Raw genomic sequence first — 20039 nt, 5'->3', positions numbered from 1 at the left:
CACGTAGAATAAGGGTGGGAAAAAATGATGAGAGGGGAGAATCCTCGTCAAATAGAACAATCTATCCAATATTTATTCTAGAAGGAGTTACAATGGGTGCAGGTAGTGAATATTGGTTAGAGAAAAAGAAAATTGATGCCATACGTTGATAAACCCCAATTTTGTGGTTTATCTTGTGCTTATTTTGGGGGATTTTATCACCTTTTCTCACATTTATTCAATGAAATAGCATGGTTTTGTAATTCTCCCTTAATTTGTGCTTAATTGTAAAAATATACTTTTTAGGCCCTTAAATTGGTGATTTTAATTCACTTTAATTCCATTCGATGCCTTGATGTGTTTGTTGAGTGATTTTAGGTTCATAAGGCAAGTATTGGATGGAAGAAATGAAGAGGAAAGAATGCAAAGTGGAGAAGCCATGAAGAAATGAGCATTTGGAGAATTGAGGGCCACGCGCACGCGCCATGCACGCGTACGCGTTGATAAAACCATATTTTATGATGTATTTTGTGCTCAATTTAAGTGATTTACTCAATCCTTCACCCACTTATTCATGTAAATTGCATGGTTTTACTTTTTCTTCCTTACTTTATGATATATATGAAAACATATTTTCTTATGCTTTAAAAATATTAATTTTTAATTATCCTTTATTACCATTCGATGCCGTGATTTGTGTGTTAAGTATTTTCAGGTTTCATAGGGCATGAATGGCTTAGAGGACAGAAAGGAAACATACAAAAATGGAAGGAAAGCACAAAAATGGAGTTTTGAAGAAAAGGCAGCGACGCGAACGCATGGACGACGCGGCCACGTGCCTAGCGCGAAAAGGCATCGACGCACACACGTGACTGACGCGGACGCGTGCCTTGAGCAGAACGCAAATGATGCGTACGCGTGACCGACGCGTACGCATGACAAGGAAAACTCCCAGATGACGCGAACGTGTGACAGACGCCACGTACCAGAATCTGCAGAAAACGCCCCCAGCGATTTCTGTACCCTTTTTCGGGCCAATTCTGAATCCAGAAACACAGAATATAAGCCAGAGAGTGGAGAAAAAAAGGACAACTTATCATACATTCACAATTCAAAATTTTAGATTTAGATGTAGTTTTTAGAGAGAGAGAGGTTCTCTCCTCTCTCTTAGGATTACGATTCCTCTTAAAGGAATTAGGATTTCTTCTTCTCAATTTCCAGGTTTAATATTCCTTTTATTTATTTTCTCAATTTATTTTATGAACTCTTTATGTTTGGATTGATTTTCTTTTATTAATGCAATTTGAGGTATTTCAGAATTATGATTGCTTTCCTTTATTTATCTAAATAATTTAGATTTTTTCCTGTTGGCTTTGGTTGATTAATTGGTAACTCTTGAGTTGTCAAACTCATCATGATTGATAATTGTTATCTTTGCTGATTGATTTAAATTCCTATAACTCTAATCTTTCCTTAGGAGTTGACTAGGACTTTAGGTGTTAAATTGATTTATCCACTTGACTTACCTTCATAGTTAGAGGTTGACTTAGTGGGGAGCAAAATATAATTCTCATCACCATTGATAAGGATAACTAGGATAGGACTTCTAATTTTCATACCGTGCCAAGAGTTTTATTAGCTATTGATTTATTAATTCCTGCAATCTATTTTTTCTCATTCAAACCTTTTTCAAAAACCCAAAAATATTGTTTTCCATAACCAATAATAAATCGTACTTCCTTGCAAGTCCTTGAGATACGACCCGAGGTTTAAATACTTCGGTTATAAATTTTATTGGGTTTGCTTAAGTGACAACCAAAACTTTTGTACGAAAGGATTCTCTGTTGGTTTAGAAACTATACTTACAACGCGATAATATTTGTGAAAATTCTTTACCGATAGAAATCAGATCGTCACGCGTGAGTAGAGGTTTTGCTAGCGACGTGCACGCGTCAAGCACGCGCACTCGTGATGTTCGGCACGTGACCCACTTAAAGTGAAATCGCTGGGGGCGATTTCTGAGCTGCCTAGGCCCAAATCCAGCTCGTTTCTGAGGGTATTTGATGCAGAATTGAAGATTGAGCAAAGGAGGAGCAATTGTTGGTAGCTTAGCATCATGTAGTGTAGTTTCTAGAGAGAGAAGCTCCATCTTCTCTCTAGAATTAGGTTAGGTTAGGTTAATCTCTCTTAGATCTAGGTTCAATTTCATGTTTTCATCTTGTTTCCTTTACAATTTCTTGCTTCTACACTTTCATTCTCTTAGTTGTGATGTTAATTTTATTTTTATACCCTCTTTTATGTTTAGGAATGCTCATGTTAGATTTGAATCTACTTTAATGCAATTGGATGTTTGATGTTCTTTTATTGTTGATTTGAGTTGTGAATTTAGTTTTCTTGCAATTGGTAGTTGGTAGATTTATTATTCTTGCACATTTATTATGCTTTCCTTTTATACATTCCAAGTGTTTGACAAAATGCTTGGTTGGATGTTAGAGTAGATTTTGAGCATTTTTGGCTTGGAAAGAGTAATTAGGTAATCTTGAGTCATGAATACCCAACTCATGTTGGTGATCTAGAGTTGTTAGCTAGTATTATTTTCATTAACTCTAATCTCTTGCTAATTCACTTAGTGAGTTGATTAGGACATTTGGATTGATATTAGCTAGTCTTGTTTGAGTTTCTCTCATGGAAGATAACTTACACCTTCTTCCAACGTTGGAGATGACGAAATAGGATAAATTCTTGTTAATCATCGTTATTAGTGACTAGGATGGAAAGCCTATGATCTCAACCCTTACCATGAATGTCTCTCTCTTTATTAATTGCTCTCTTTAATTGCTTGTTTGACTTACTTTTCTTGCCCATTTAAATTCTTGCCCCTTTTACCAATCAAACCCCTTGTCCCTTCATAGCCAATAATTGACCACTTCATTATAATTCTTGTGAGATAACCCGGAGTCTAAATACTTCGGTTAATTTTCGTTGGGGTTTGTACTCGTGAGAAAACGAAAACTAAATTTGACTCGAAGATTGACTATCGGTTTGGACTATACTAACAACGGAAATATTTTGTGGAATTCCGAACTGGTGTAAATTCTTGTATCAAATTTATGGCGTCATTGTCGGAGAATTGCAATGGTGCTATGTTATTGGCTATTGTATATATTGTGAATAGCTTGATTTTTGGTTTGTTTGTTGGTTTTTTCTAGTTGTAGGACTTTATCTTATTTATTTCTTGTTAGCTTTTGTTTTTATTTTCTCTTTCACCATGAATTCTCACCCCTTTGGCTATGCGTTTGGTTTAAACTATGTTGTAGGAAATGGAAGCTTCAATGAGGATGTGCATCAAGGATTTGGAAATCAAAGGAGGGAGGAGACCCAAGCTTATGAACAATCTTCTTGGCAACAACCTCCTTCCAAACCAAGTTTGACAAGAGTGCTTGAGGATATGACTACTCTCCTCACGGAGATGTGCAAGGACCAAAAAGCATTTTATTCTTATCAAGCCGTTCAAGCGTCACCCCAACATAACTACTCTCCAGATTCTTATGGGTATAATCATAATCCTAATGCATACTAATTTAATGTATGTGATGACCCTTATTGTGATTGTCAACCACAACCACCACAGACATATGATCCCTTCCTTCAACATGATTTTGAACCACTTTACTCGCAAGCTCCTTACCACCAAACACCTCCATATGACCCTAATCATTATCCATCATACCAACCACCTTTGAGCCATATGAACCATACATGGAACCACAATAATTCCAACACAATTACTCCCAAGAACCACCTCAATATGCACCATCTCCATACCCTTCCCAAGATGAACTACCTTCCAATTATGAATCCTTTCCCTCAAATAATGAACCCTCTCTTCCACCACCGCCCCCCAATGAAGCCCTCACGCTAGAACTAAGAGATCTTGACTCTCATATCCAAAGGCAACAAGAGGGGATGGAAAAGGAGTTTAAGGAGCTAGAAGCCAAGTTAGCTACTGTGAGTGAAGCCATTAACCACATAGCCTCCCACCTAAGCTCATGCATTCCAAGTACTCCCATTGACAAATGTGGAGAAGCAATTAAGGAGCATAGTGAGGGAGTGAGTTTGGAGCTTCAAGGTGGAGAAGATGAGTTGAAGCAAGAATTGTTACAAGGGGAGAAAGTTGAGATAATTGAGTCGGAAGAAGTGGTTGAAGATCTAGGAGATGTTGGAAGTCCATGGGAGTATAGAATCATAGAGCCCTCTTCCAAGAAGCTTGATATTGATATTAAGGAGGGTGTACAACCTCCAAGGCCTATCATGGTGGAAAACTTTGAAGAGGTTGATCAAGAGATAGATTCAATCATTGATGAATTCTTATGTACAATTGAATCCTGCCCTGTTGGGCTTGACATAGAGATTAAGGAAGAAGATACCTCACCTCCCATACCCTTGGTAAGCAATGAAGAAAAGATTGAATTATAAGGAAGGTACCAAGAGGAAGAGGTTGAGCAAGAAGCAAGCTCCATCATTAAAGATGATTTCACACCAACTAATGTGTCTTTTGAAATTGATGAACCTACCTCATTGTGTTATGAAATTGATGACAAGGAGGACCATGCACAACCTCCGACACATGGTTTGAGCAATGAAGGGTGTATAGAAGAAGTTGGTGAGCAAGGAATTGAATTTAAAGAAGCTTGCAAAGAGGTGGAAGTTGCAAAGGAAGACCACAAGGGAATGGATCTCGCATTGGCTAAGTGTGGGAGGTCCCCTTCCTAAGTCACCACCATCCTACACAACATTCAAGTGGGTAAAATTCTTATCCCTAAGCTTTACCTTCTCACTTGAATATGGTTTGCTTGAAAATGATAGTCAACTTAGAGCCCTTTGTGGAGTTGAGAGTAGGAGAGAGTTGTGTAGTGGTTGGAGACATCCCTCTAAGTTCATGATGGTTACATGCTCGAAGTTGAATAGCAATGGTTGGTGTAGAACCAAATTGCAATGGCCTAGGAGAATGTTTGGATGCTCAATTGAGAATTCACAAGCCTTGTCACCCAAATTTAACTATGGTAGTCAATGGAAAGATGGGTGCAAGAACAAGGTTTGGGACCCCAGAATCCATTTCAACAATCAAAACTCTTGGGGCTTTGTCGTTTACTTAAGCTTATTTGAAGGCTTTATGCGCCTAATTTGGGATCCCGGTGGACATTGGAGATGCAAACATTGGTGGGGATTCAAGGATAAATTCAAGCATAAACCACCATAGCAAGGACCCCCACTAAATGTCTAACTTAAGGACAATAATCAAAAGTGCTAGGTGGGAGACACCCCACCATGGTATCATTTTTCCTTTTGTAAATATTGGTAATATTAGCTTAATTTCATGTTTTTATTGGTTTGTTGAGTTTAGTTGGTAGTTTAATATGTTGAATAAGGTTTTATGGTGTTTTGGTAGTTGTTTGGAGGTTTGGAAAGCTTGATTTGGTGCAAAAACCTGAAAAATTTTGAACAACAGGGCACCAACTCACGCGCACGCGTGCATGACGCATACGCGTGAATCAAGCATTTTCAACCATCCACGCGCACGCGTACGCGTGGATGCAAATTTCTCACCTCCAAGCCATTTTCCCGAGAGTTGTGCCTGCACTGTGCGCATTTTGTGCCTTTCGCGCAAGGCTACCCACGTGTACGCGTACAGGATGCATATGCATCGCTCTCAAAATAACCCATCGACGCGCACGCGTGACTCGCGCGTACGCGTCGCTCCCATTTCACCACTCCACGCGCACGCATGACAGATGCGTACGCGTGGGCATCTTTTCTCAATCATCTTCTTTTATTCTCTTCTTTCCATTTCTTTCCTTCTACTTTCTTCTTCTCCTCTCTTTCCCTTCTCTTTCTATCATCTAACGCTTCCAAACACCATTTATAACCATTTCTTTTAGTTAGTTAATTGATAGTTTAGTTAGTTTGGTTTTCATTTCATCTTCTCTTTTTTATTATAAGTGTTGGAATATTCATCTTGTTTACCATCTTTTGCTGCTGATTATTGATGCAATGTTAGTATAACATCATTGTTGTTAATCTTCATTGTTGGACTCTATTGTTGAGGTTATAATAATTACTTGGTCTTGAGCTCCTAATGCCTAATTTTGTGAACGCCAAGTACATATGATTTTGCCTTCAAGTTTTTAAACCTTTTTGAATTGCATGATTTGGCCACCATATGATTTGAACCCTTTTCTTTGAATTAGGCAATCTCTCGATGGATGATGTGCATTTATCTTAATGCATTGTGCTTCTTGATTATATGCATCCTTATGTCTTTGGCTTGAATGCTTTCATGCTTCTTTATTGCTTGTTTGGTTGTCTTAACTGCAAGTTTAGAGCATCTCAAGCACACTAGGGTGAGTGAAGTGCATGTTCCTTTTTGGTGTAATTGTGACATAGTTCTTTTTATGCTAGTGTGTGTGTTCTAAACCGCATGCATCTTAGAACCCACACACTCGGTTCATTAATGTCACACATTGGGTCACTCACTTCATTCTAGTGATTTACCTAATTCCAACAATTTATGCTTCCTTGCTTTTGCATTTACTTTTCTTACTATTCTCCTTTCTATTTTTTATGGAGGAGTCATTATAAGCAAAAACAGAAGCGGGAGGAAGAACACGCAGCAATCAGTTGACCCACCAACTGAAAGTGGCAACTCGGAAAGTCGCCGTACCCCCTTGCTCATTTTTAGTGCACCGAGGACGGTGCAAACTTTTAAGTGTGGGGAGGTCGTCCGACCATTCGGCGCTTTTGGGTGACAAGTTTCTAATCCCAACACTTTTGCATTTCATTTTTAGGTCTTTTAGGATTTTCAGTTGCATTCTCTTATTTTGCATACATATACACAATAAGCTTAGTCAAATAATGAGATTCTCCAAGGATTTTTATCTATAGGGCACCCCAATTGATTGGAAAAAAAATTTAGAACTTGCTTGAACTACATATTGTGGAACATGATTTTTGAGCTAAGAACACAAGCATGTGAGACTTGAGCCTAATTGTGTGATTACATCATATAACCACTTACTTTCATTCTTGTGTGCATTATTCTCTTTCTATGATTGTAATCCTTAATTTGTTTGATTCTTTATTTCCATTATTTTGTGTATACACGCACTTATATGATTGAGGCCATTGTTTCAAATAGCTCACTTACCCAAATAGCCTACCTTTCATCTTCCATTGTTAGCCAATTTTGAGCCTATGCTTAACCCATTTGTTCTTAATCGTAGCACATCACAAACCTAAATGAAAAATAATAAATGTCTTTTGTGTGGATCTTTGATTAGCTTAGACTAGTGAGAGTGTTCATTATTTAATTTTGGGAGAGTTGGGAACATTGGATAGAGATAAAAGTGTATTTTTGTATCATTGTTGAAAATCATGGAAATTGGGTACATACTCATGTGTTAATCAAATGTAATACCATATGTATTGGTACTTTTGTTTATTGAGGAAAAAATATATAAAAAAAAGAAAAAGAAAAAGAAAAGAAAGAAAAGCAATAAAAAGGGGACAAAAATGCCCTAAAGTTCAAAGTTCAATAAAAATCAATGCATATGAGTGGTAACCAAAAATAGAATGCATGAATGTGTGAAAAAGTGAAATCACTGGGGGCACAAAAATGCCCTCAAAGTTCAAAGTTCACTTGAGGATTTGCAAGCCACGCGCACGCGTACGCATGAGTAGAGCTTTTGCCAGCGACGTGCACGCGTCAAGCACGCGCACGCGTTACGTTCGGCACGTGACCCACATAAAGTGAAATCACTGGGGGCAATTTTTGAGCTGCCTAGGCCCAAATCCAGCTCGTTTCTGAGGGTATTTGATGTAGAATTGAAGATTGAGCAAAGGGGGAGCAATTGTTGGTAGCTTAGCATCATGTAGTGTAGTTTATAGAGAGAGAAGCTCCCTCTTCTCTCTAGAATTAGGTTAGGTTAGGTTAATCTCTCTTAGATCTAGGTTCAATTTCATGTTTTCATCTTGTTTCCTTTACAATTTCTTGCTTCTACACTTTCATTCTCTTAGTTGTGATGTTAATTTTCTTTCTATACCATCTTTTATGTTTAGGAATGTTCATGTTGGATTTGAATCTACTTTAATGCAATTGGATGTTTGATGTTCTTTTATTGTTGATTTGAGTTGTGAATTTAGTTTTCTTGCAATTGGTAGTTGGTAGATTTATTATTCTTGCACATTTATTATGCTTTCCTTTTATACCTTCCAAGTGTTTGACAAAATGCTTGGTTGGATGTTAGAGTAGATTTTGAGCATTCTTGGCTTGGAAAGAGTAATTAGGTAATCTTGAGTCATGAATACCCGACTCATGTCGGTGATCTAGAGTTGTTAGCTAGTATTATTTCCATTAACTCAAATCTTTTGCTAATTCACTTAGTGAGTTGATTAGGACATTTGGATTGAGATTAGCTAGTCTTGTTTGACTTTCTCTCATGGAAGATAACTTACACCTTCTTTCAACGTTGGAGATGACGAAATAGGATAAATTCTTGTTAATCATCGTTATTAGTGACTAGGATGGAAAGCCTATGATCTTAACCCTTGTCATGAATGTCTCTCTCTTTATTAATTGCTCTCTTTAATTGCTTGTTTGACTTACTTTTCTTGCCCATTTAAATTCTTACCCCTTTTACCAATCAAACCCCTTGTTCTTTTATAGCCAATAATTGACCACTTCATTACAATTACTTGTGAGAGGACCCGGAGTCTAAATACTTTGGTTAATTTTTATTGGGGTTTGTACTCGTGACAAAACCACTATCTAAATTTGATTTGAGAATTGACTATCGGTTTGGACTATACTAACAACGGAAATATTTTGTGAAATTTCGAACCGGTATAAATTCTTGTATCATGCATCTGCATGTGTTGCTTAACTGTGACCAGAATTCACCCTATCTAAGGTGAGTTTTTTAAGTCTTCGTAAATATTACAATTAGTAAGATAATAACTTCCTCATCTAACCAAAACTTCAGTACACTGAAACTTTGTTATTTATCATATTGTATCATAGGTTATTCTAGAAAACAAATCTTGATACATCAATGAACAATTTTTCGCATTGGTTCTGAGAATACATTAGTGTCTCTCTATCTGACACAACAGATTAGAAACTAGTTACACTTAGTTGAAACCCAATGAATAAGGGCACAAGCTACCTAATATACAGTGTTAATGGATATCAGTTGCATTCTTTACAATCGGTGGGAGAGAAAATAGATAATACAGGAGTCTGGGTTTGTGGGATCCAGGCATTGGTCATGCTTATTGGTATGGTGTGTTACACAATATAATTTAATTAGAGTTTTTTTGTTGCACTGCGTACAAGGTGTGCGTATTTAAATGTGAATGGTATGATCAAAGTTCACGATGGAAAACACGAACGCATAAGGACTACAATATCACTGAAGTAAATGTAACCAGAAAATATAAGCACTATTATTCTACCTCAAAATGCACGACAGGTATACTATTTGCTTTATCCGGGATCATGCAGGTCTAGTTGGGATATTGTGGTTAAAACTAAGCCAAGAGGTCGCATCGAGTATGATGGGGTAGAGGGTCAACAACCTTACCATGTTTATGACCTAACTCCTTCAAAAATGGTGGTTTACATCGGTGGTCCGATCACCCTTAGGTCGGCTGTTATGGATGATGACATCATTGGCCAGGTAGATGACGACACACTACCACTAGAGGACGATGATCTTTAAGAAGAAGAGGGGGTCGATGGAGACAAAGAAGAAAAAGATGAGTTCGATGATTGGAAAATTACCTCAGAAAAGGAGGATGATGAGCCAGAGGAAGAAGATGATGAATCTAAATAAGGTTATCCTAAATATAGTTTAACTAGCTTGTTCTATACTTAAACCTTATTTTAGTCAGATCATATAATTACAACGCATGCTAGCGCTAGCCTTAGTTCTATCTTATGTATTTCTTTATTTCATTCATATTTTTATACTGTATGTTTGATCTTTTAGACCATGTATAAATCACTTTTTTCAGATAAATTACTAATTTATACTTTTATTACCAGGAATTGACTATAAATTATTAATTTTTAGGATCCATTATAGATTGAAAAATAAAATTACAAAAAAATTGTCGTTTCAGTCAGATTCACCATCAGAAATTTTTGACGATAACGATGTTTCAAGGTTTTCTTAAAAAAATAAAAAAAATTAGAGCTACCATTGGATTTTTCGAGGGATAAATCCAATAGTAATCAAGCACAAAGTTTCAACGTTTGGAGCCACATCTACCGTCGAAAAAATTTTGATGGTCATCGGCATCAGATGGCCGTTACTTAAACCTCGTATTCTGCTAGTAATTTCGCCGGAAGTTACCGCCGAAAAAATAATCCGCCGATAAACATTTACCGGAGAGGTTTATACCATCAAATACAATCTAATGCAAAATTCGATGGTAATCAATTTACCGGCGGATTATTTTCATTATTCTGCCGGTAAATCTGACAGTACTCAACGTTTTCTTGTAGTGTCCTTAACAACCATAGCAATCTCGCCATGAGTGGTGGTATAACTTCCATAATTCTTTTTCAATTTTCAGATTTTATTTTTCCAAGTCCGTAATTGGTAGGGTTGATGGAAGAATTTAATGTTTTTGTCACCCTCCTTTAACCTTTTTACTCTTGATTTGTCTTTTCAATAGCTCTCTTCTCTGGAATAAGCTACTTTAAGTTCCTTTTCCGACTCATTTAGTTGGTCTCTGCCATTAATGCCTGATTCTTTGAGAGCCTCAATCCTATTGAGGAGGTTCTCAATCTCATTTTTAGAATTGAATTTGGATGACTATTGCCAAAGAACTAATTGATGATGACCCATCTTCATTTTCTATGAAAGAATAAACATTGTTGAACCCTCAAACCTTGAACCCCAGGAAGCAGTGATAATATTCCTTATTTCCTCTATTTTACACAAATGCTTTTGGAACTTGAATTTTTTCGTGGACTTCTCTATTTGAGGACTAGTATCCAAGAGGATTGGCACATGCTCAGACTCATTTTCCAAAAATTTAATCAATGAAGTAGTAGGATAGATATTCAACTATCCCTCTAAAGCGAGCATTCTATCCAATCTCTCGTCAATATGCTTTGAACCCGCCCCTTCTTTTATATGACCATATGAATGGTCTACCTACCATGCCGAAGTCCATTAATCCATTTTCATCAATAAAATTAGTAAAATCAGACATCACAGCCCATGATTTAAGTTCTCCTCCCATCTTTTCTTGTTGATTCACAATGGCATTAAAGTCTCTGAAAATAATGACATTTTTGGGTAGATGTTAAATAATTCCTGAAATCTCTTCGAATTGTTTAAGCCTTTCATTATCCGAACAGCTTAAATAAATACCATCAATCCCTATAAAGAGTTACTAGATGCGTCGTTTACCTTTATAGCGATATAATAATTTTCAGCTGCAATAACTTCGAGATTAAGGTCTTCTTTCAGGCTAGAAGCATTTCTCCCGCTGTCCCAATCAGGTTATTAATCTTCCAATTCACAAATTTACAGCTTCTCAATTTTCTTTTCACTATGCGAGATTAGTTTTTAGTTTCACAGATGAACACAATTTCAGGAGAATAAGATTGACATATCTCTTTAAAGTTTTTAAACTTGGGTATTGTATTTTAACTATTTGTAAACTATTATTATATAGAATTTGCTAATTTATGTCCTAAGAATACATTTTAAAAGTACTATAAAAAAAAATATTTGACGAAAAGTTATTAAAAAATTAACTTTATTTACATTTTTAATATATAGAATACATTGCAAACTTCAAAGTTTTTTTATTATTATATTCTTAACATATGCTCTTAAGGCATAAGTTAAGTAAATTCATATTAATATAATACGTAATTTATATTTTGTTTTCGTATTAGATGTTTTCTAAAACATTTACAAAACTAGAGTAGAGTTATTTAAAGAAGAGAGAAGCAATTTTGTGTTTTTGACAACTCCATCGACGTATAATAAATTCTTTTGACTCAATTCGAACTTCACACAAATTATCAATGATATGCATAACTTATAAACAAGTCTCTGTGTATGCTTACATTATAATTTGTGTGATATTTAAGGAAAAAATCTCAAAGATTAGCATAATTTATTATTTTTAATCAGTACTTTTAGTTATTATTACAATTTTTTTAGTCTAACAATCTAATAACATACTTTTAGCCCGTAAAGTTAAATATTGGTGACAAATTATTTGCTAAAAATAATAAATTTTGCTGCCTCAATCCTATTAAGGAGGTTCTCAATCTCCTTTTTAGAATTGAATTTAGATGACTATTGCCAAAGAACTAATTGATGATGACACATCTTCATTTTCTACGCAAGAGTAAACATTGTTGAACCTTCAAACCTTGAACCCTGGAGAGCAGTGATAATATTCTTTATTTCTTTCATTCTACACCAATGCTTTTGGAATTTGAATCTTCTCTTGGACATCTCCATTTGAGGACTAGTATCCAAGAGGAGTGACACATGATCAGACTTATTTTCTAAAAATCTAATCACTGAAATAGTAGGATAGATATTCAACTAGCCCCATAAAGTGAGCATTCTGTCCAATCTCTTAGCAATATGTTTCGAACCCTTTCTTTTATTTGACTATGTGAATAGTCTCCCTACCATACCAAAGTTCATTAATCTATTTTCATCAATAAAAATAGTAAAATCAGACATCACAACCCATGATTTAAGTCCTCCTACTATCTTCTCTTGTTGATTCACAATGGCATTAAAGTCTCCAAAAACAATGACATTTTCGGATAGTTATTGAATAATTGATGAAATCACTTCGAATTGTTTAAGCCTTTTCATTACCTGAATAGCTTAAGTGAACACTCATCAATCTCCATAAAGAGTTATTAGATATGTCTTTTATCTTTAGCCATATAATAATTTTCAGCTGCAATAACTTCGAGACTAAGGTCTTTTTTCCAGGCTAGAAATGTTTCTCCCGCTGTTCCAATAAAGTTATCAATCTTCTAATTCACAAATTTATAGCTTCTCAATTTTCTTTTCATTATACGAAATTAGTTTTTAGTTTCACAGATGACCACAATTTCAAAAAGTGTGGGATTGACATATCTTTTTAAGGTTTTAAAACTTGGGTATTGTACTTTAACTATTTGTAAACTATTATTATATGGAATTTGTTAATTTATGTCCTAATGATACATTTTAAAAACACTATAAAAATAAATATTTGACTAAAATTATTAAAAAAAAATAAACTTTTTTAACATTTTTAATGTATTGAATACATTAAAAACTTTAAATTTTTTTATCATTATATTCTTAACATATGCTCTTAAGGCATAAGTTAAGTAAATTCATATTAATATGATAAGCAATTTTTTTTTATTAGATGCTTTCTAAAACATTTAAAAAATTAGAGTAGAATTATTTAAAGAAGACAGAAGCAAATTTGTATTTTTGACAACTCCATCATCGACTGTAATAAATTCTTTTGACTCAATTGGAACTTTATATAAATGATCGATATGCATGATTTATAAACAAGTCTTTGTGTATGTTTACATTACAATTTATGTAATATTTAAAGAGAAAAGGTCAAGAATTAGTATAATTTATTATTTTTAATTATTAACTATTATTATAATTATTAGTCTAACAATCTAATAACATATTTTTAACTTATAATTTTAAATATTGTTGACAAATTATTTGTTAAAAACAATATATTCTATTGTCTCTCTAACATCCTTCATATTTAAATTAGAAAAATGACTAGTCAAACACCTTTTATTAATATTAATTAATATTTTAGTTTAACATATTATTTTTATACGACTAGAATTCAAAGTTTAAAAGTTAAAATTTAATATACAACTAAGATTTAGAATTTTGTATTCACTATTGATTATGCAATATACCTTTTTGAACTAAAATAGTACAGTTTAGGCTGTCACATGGTCATGCAAAGTCATGTGATGATCGACCATAGTTGTAGGGCTTAAAGAAGGCCAGGTGCCCTGCTAATGGTTTATAGACTGAATTGTGTTTTATCTGGACTGACCTAACTTAAAAAAAATAACTCTAGACTCATCCTATTTTAAAAATCTAAATATTTTAATAGGTCATGCTCAGACTTATGAAATAACTTATTTAACCTGTCAGATTAGTTTAGACCTGTTAAAATATATCATACATAATTTTCTTACAATTTTATATTAAAAAATATAATAGTAAGAATTTAAACTTATATAATTTATTTTATTTAAAGACTTTTATCCATTAGACTATTTGTTTTTTTAATTACATATACAGTTTTTAAAATATATTTAATATTTTTATTTTAATTGATTATTTATTTATTTTATATATATTTTTTAATTTTTCGTTAAATCATCAGACCTTTTAATAGATTTTTAGCTAGGTCAGTTTTGTCAACAAACCAAATTTAGTACTTAATAAATAATCTCTAGTAAGTTGCAAACCAACAAATTTTATTGCATACTTGACATATCAAGAATGAAGCCTGAATCTAGCCTAACTTGTTTCTACTCTTACATATTTTGTAATTGGTTTATTTAGTTATTAAAATAACAAAACAACAGTCACTTGAAATCACAGCTAAAATAACAATCACAATAACAATAATAATTAGTAATAGTAATAATGACAATAGATGATGATGATAATGCGAAAATACTCACTTGCAGGAAATCTCCTACGTTTATAACAAGAGCTCCATGCACAGGAGGAACATTCAACCATTGATTCTCATGAAGAACTTGAAGGCCTCCAAGTTGGTCTTGAAGGAGTATAGTGAGGAAGGAAGCATCCGTGTGCTTAGTAGTGCCCAAAGTAAGTTCAGGTTCGGGGCATGCTGGATAGTAATGACCTTGAATAAAAATTCCCTTAGAGCAACCCAATTCTTTCAGGTAAGTTTGCTTAAGGCCAAGAGCCTCCGACAATAACTCAAAAATTGTAGACCCCAATGCTTTTATTCTCTTTGAATATTCCAACAAAATGTCTCTGCAAGACCTCAAATTTAACAACTTTTTAATAATTTGTTTAGTATAAAAAAAGTAATTATTATTAAATATCACAGTCATGAATAGCATTGTGTACGATTCTTTTAAGATTAAATCTACCTTTTGCCTCTAATATTTTTGAAAAAATTTATAAATATTCTTAATTTTAATTTATATCAATTTTATCTTTAAATATTAAATGAAAAACCAGACTTTATCCTTTTTTTAATTTTGTGAGAATAGTTTGTTCTGATCTTGTATTTTATTCTTTTAATTATTGAAATCTTTCCGTGCAATCATTTCACAATAATTTTTATGCCTGTCTACAAATAGCTGTCCTTTTTATATTCAGATGTATTCCAAAGAAGAGAATTATTTTTTGATAGAGGGAATAAAGGTAGTTCTTGTTGCTTGCTTAGTATAATATGTTACACAAGAATTCTTTGTATATACCAGTAACCTATACGTTATGCCCGGTGATTAATATATGTAAAATCGTACTTCTAATAAACATCAATTAAAGTTTCTCCGAATAAAATTTTTGTTACTTTTAATACAATAAATATGAGTTTCGGTAATAAATATCTTAAATAAAAATTTTTGAAGTTTTTTTTAATAAATGTAGTAAAACCTATAGAGCGTATTCGGAATAAAGTATCTTTAGAATTTAATTTAAAATAAATTATATTGGAAACCAATTATTTTATTTAAAATTAATTATATAAGATTTAAATTAATTTAATTTAAAACTAGATATAATAACTTAATTTTTATTGTTATCCTTTTTATTACATAGTTTTTTATTACCACAAATTACAGTACGTTAGACTTTTGCTAGACCAGCTCCAGTCCTCCACTCATTCTCTTTTTTAAATCTTCTCTTTTATAGTAATAATACGTAAGGGGTAAAAATAACTTTTTAAATTTTTAACAAATCAAATTCTATCAAAAGTAAAGGATTTGATGAATTTATACTTTAAATCATTTCATTTTATTTCAGTTTAATTTGATAAATTCTCAGTTCTACTATATTAAGACTTGTTTGACTTTTGAAAAAAAAATTTGAATTATCTTTTTTTTAAAATATTTTTTAAAAAAATAAAAATAATTTTATATTTGAATATCTTTTACAATTTTTTTTATTTATCAATTATGTTTGAATATAATATAAAAATATTTATTTATTTATTTATTTATTATATATAAAATATTTTTTAAAATTTAAAAAAAATAAATTATAACTTCTTAAAAAAAATATTTTTTATTTTTTTAATATTTAATTTTTATTATTAAAAATTTGTACACTTATCACCAAAAAAAAAAAAAAATTAATAACATTCAAACAAACACTAACATCTTAACAAATAATCTCAGATTCTCAGCTAAAATCTAAGTGTGTTGGTAACTTGAAATTTTTATTTTGAATAGTTAACCGTCACTATATCAAAACTAGATAAACTATGAAAGCAAAAACTGAAAACGACGATATCACCCAATTATAGTCATTACCTGCATACAGCAGGCAATTCTTCCGCTTTAGGTATATCAGGAGCCATGGAGAACCCAACAGTATCTCTCCAATTAGCAAATTTGTCCCTGTAGAGGCTTGTATTGGAGTAATACATAACTTTCTTCGTAGTATCTCTGCCGTAAAATTGCTTCCTTATATCAGTGTCTTGTTCATGAAACCTACGGATTCCATCAATCATCTCATCCAAAACACTGACAGGAATCCCATGGTTGATCACCTGGAAGAACCCCCACTCGCGGCATGCGCTTTGAATTTCAGTAACTGTTTCTTTGTGCGGTCCTCTGAGGTCTATAATGGGAACGCTTAATCTTGAGTCGCTTGCCGAGTTTTCGACGCCGGCTACCGATAGTCGTTCACCGCAATGGAACATGCGTGGAACTTTCTTCACTCCGGAATCCACCAGACCTTTAACTCCTGATTTTGATTCATCAAATTCTTTTATCTCAGCTTCTCTGTCATAAGTGGAATCTTTAGTGTCTGATGACTCTGTTTCCTTTGTTATTTGCAAATCCATGTCAAGCTGAAACAAGCAAAACAGGCCTTTTTTTTTCTTTTGGTGACTACTTGACTCTCTCGAAGAAGAAAGCAAAATAAAGAGAAGAGTAAATCAAATTGTCAACGAAGATAGCGGATTATTTGATTAAAAAAGAGGGAAGACCAAAATCAAATCACGGAACCAATGGGGTAATTTTCACACGCGGAAAATATGGATAATTTTTTCCCGGCATCGATGAACGAAACTTGAATATGAATGTGAAACTAAAGGAACGACTTTCTGAGACATAATAAAAACGTGATATTTTCTGGCTAGTTATATAAATGGATGTTTCCCCGAAGTCAAACTTTTATAATAATCCTTTTATAATAATCCAAATCGGGTGCGAGTGTATGGTCCTCACTTCTCAGCTAGTCAATAGCTTTGAGGGATGAATTAAAATAGACGCATTACGATAAATATAAGATAAATTTCTCGGAAGATTACATTATTTCAAATCTAGGAATAAAACGATAAACTATCTAAACCTATGACGTGTATTTTTTTTTATAAAATTGAACCAGCTGGATCCAGATCTTGTTATTGGGAATCCATTAACTTCGCACGACTTCGGGTTCTGTCAATGGGATAAGATCTTCCGGTAAGAATTTATTTTTCATTCTTTATTTGGACGTGAAATGATATCATTAGTTAGAAGAGCAAAGTACTTGTTACCTGATTAATTTTATGTTCGTGTGTTGTATTGTCTACGCGACGTGCTAGATATTACGAAGAATCTAAGAAAAAAATTATTATGAGGTAATATCTGAAACCAAGGTAAATTTGGGTTTAGAGGTGTGATAAATCATAATTTTTTACTCGTCTTGAATTTGATAAATTTTATCAATTTTTTTTATATTTATTCACTAAAATAACATGATTTTGTAAATTCTTTTTAAATTGTATTTAAGAGTGAAAACATGATTTTTAGATTCTTAAATTGCTAAATTTAATCCACTTTAATTTCATTTGATATCTTGATATGTTTGTTAAGTGATTTCAAGCTTAGGAGACAAGGATTGGATCAAAGAAATGAAGAAAAAGCATGTAAAAGTAGAGAATTCATGAAAAAATGAGGTTTTGGTAATCTGCCCAATCCCGCGTACGTGTGACCCATGCGTACGCGTCACAAGCAGCACGTGAACAACTTAAAGGAACACGTTGGAGACGATTTCTGAACTCAACCAGGCCCAAATCCAACTCATTTCTGAAGTATTTGAGGCCAAATTCAAGATCGAATAAGGGGAGAGTAATTAGGTCTAGTTAGAAACATGCTTTAGGTCATATTCTAGAGAGATGAGCTCTCTCTTCTCTCTAGAATTAGGGTAGATTGAGTTAGATTTCTCTTAGGTTTAGGTTTAATTCCTGTCTTGATTTAGTTTTCATTGCAATTTCTTATTACTACATCCTTGCTTTCTTAGTTTTACTTATTATTTCTTGTATTTGGTCACTTTTATCACTACAAGAAAAAGGCGTATTTGTAACAAAAAATATTGTTACAAAACGTCGATATTTTGACACAAGAATTTTTTGTAACAAAAAAAGGGTCCATTGCAGTAAGTCCCGTTACAAAAAGTTTTTGTAACGAAAAATGGAACTGTTACAATTCAATACCATATTTTGTAACAATTTTTTCTGATACAAAAAACCAGAAGCCGTTACAAAACTGGTAACAAATTTTGATCTTGAAGGTATTTTTCGTGACAGTAAATTTTTTTCCTATCAAAAAAATTTGTTACAAAATGTAACATGATTTGGTAACATTTTTTTTCTTCATTTACGAAAGCGAATAAGTTATTTTGTAACAACTTTATTTTTATTACAAATTATGTGCATAATTTAGTAAATTAGTTTTTAAATTAACTAATATAATAACGCTTTTAATAAGCTAGTTTACATCTATTTAATATGCAAAAACATACATAAGTCAAACAAGATCCTTCTAACTAAAATTGTCTTGAAACAAAATAACATTAGCTAGTGAGTACATGGATTAGTTCAACCAAAACATAAAAGTTCTAACATAAAAGTTCAACCAAAACATAAAAGTTCTAACATAGATTAGTGTCTCTATGCATCAAAACATTCTTGAGCCCTCAAGGTTGCATATGGTCACCCTTTCAGCACTCCTGTAAATAAGAAAAACCGAAACCAAAAAGTTAGAAACAAGATATAACACTATCTATAATTTTTCCACTAAGTTTTATCCAAACTGTTTATAAAAAATTCGGCAGAACCTCCCCTAAAAATTGGATATTTCCACCGTTCACGGTTCCAACAAACACAACCAATATGCAACTTATGTCTCAACCATACCCAACCAAATTTATCAAAGCAATCAATAGGACATTTGTCATTTTTCAACCATGACACAAGTAAAATATGATAAAGAGATCCATATACAAATTAAAGTATACTAATATAAAATGGGAATCATCTACAAAAATATATTAAAAACATAAGCAACTTTAGGAGTACCTTTAGGGTCTAGTTTGTTTCATTGTCAAAGCGCGCTATGAGAGAGTTGACAATAGCTTGTTGAGCTTCCAATTGAGCTTTCATTTGAGCTAATTCTTCCTCTTGCGTGTTCGTTGCTCTTCAAGTTTTTCTTTGAGTACATCTATTTCCTTTGTTAGCTCCTCACGGTCTTGCATTGCCTCTTGAAGTTGTGCTTGAATCCTTAACTTAGACTTTGAAGCCTTTATGCCATAACTTGCACCACTTTTGTCACCTCTCACAATTAGAAAAGCTTCATTTGGAGTGAGAGGATTTTCCAAATCATAGGAGTCATCAAGCATAGTGCTAATGTCATCCTACACAATCCAATTTGTAATTTGAAAATGGAGATAATATTTAACTTTCATGCAACAAAAAGAGGAAAAGCTTAAGAA

The 20039-nt window shown here is 33.2% G+C and overlaps 1 protein-coding gene across 3 annotated transcripts in view; it reads right to left on the bottom strand.

Moving 5' to 3' along the window:
- The window catches only part of LOC107639378 (1-aminocyclopropane-1-carboxylate oxidase homolog 1), a 32661-nt gene extending 15278 nt beyond the window's left edge, over positions 1-17383 (bottom strand). For 2 of the 3 annotated variants that reach the window (XR_015881028.1, XM_016342850.3), the window contains exons 1-2: positions 16592-17380; positions 14762-15083 (exon numbers count right to left, since the gene is read on the bottom strand). Coding sequence is in view for 2 of the 3 variants with exons in the window: in XM_016342850.3 (XP_016198336.1) it covers positions 14762-15083; positions 16592-17127 (858 nt within the window). In the remaining variant the exon portion in view is untranslated. Of the gene's footprint in view, positions 1-12135; positions 12538-14761; positions 15084-16591 lie in introns of those variants that run through there. The other variant, XM_016342851.3, reaches the window with a different exon arrangement.
- Between the last annotated feature and the right edge of the window lie 2656 nt (positions 17384-20039).

The sequence above is a fragment of the Arachis ipaensis genome, chromosome B4 (assembly GCF_059453495.1).
Source record: "Arachis ipaensis isolate K30076 ecotype BB chromosome B4, ASM5945349v1, whole genome shotgun sequence".
NCBI lineage: Eukaryota > Viridiplantae > Streptophyta > Magnoliopsida > Fabales > Fabaceae > Arachis > Arachis ipaensis.
The sequence above is the reverse complement of the archived record's forward strand: the minus strand, read 5'-3'. Positions and strand labels throughout refer to the sequence as shown.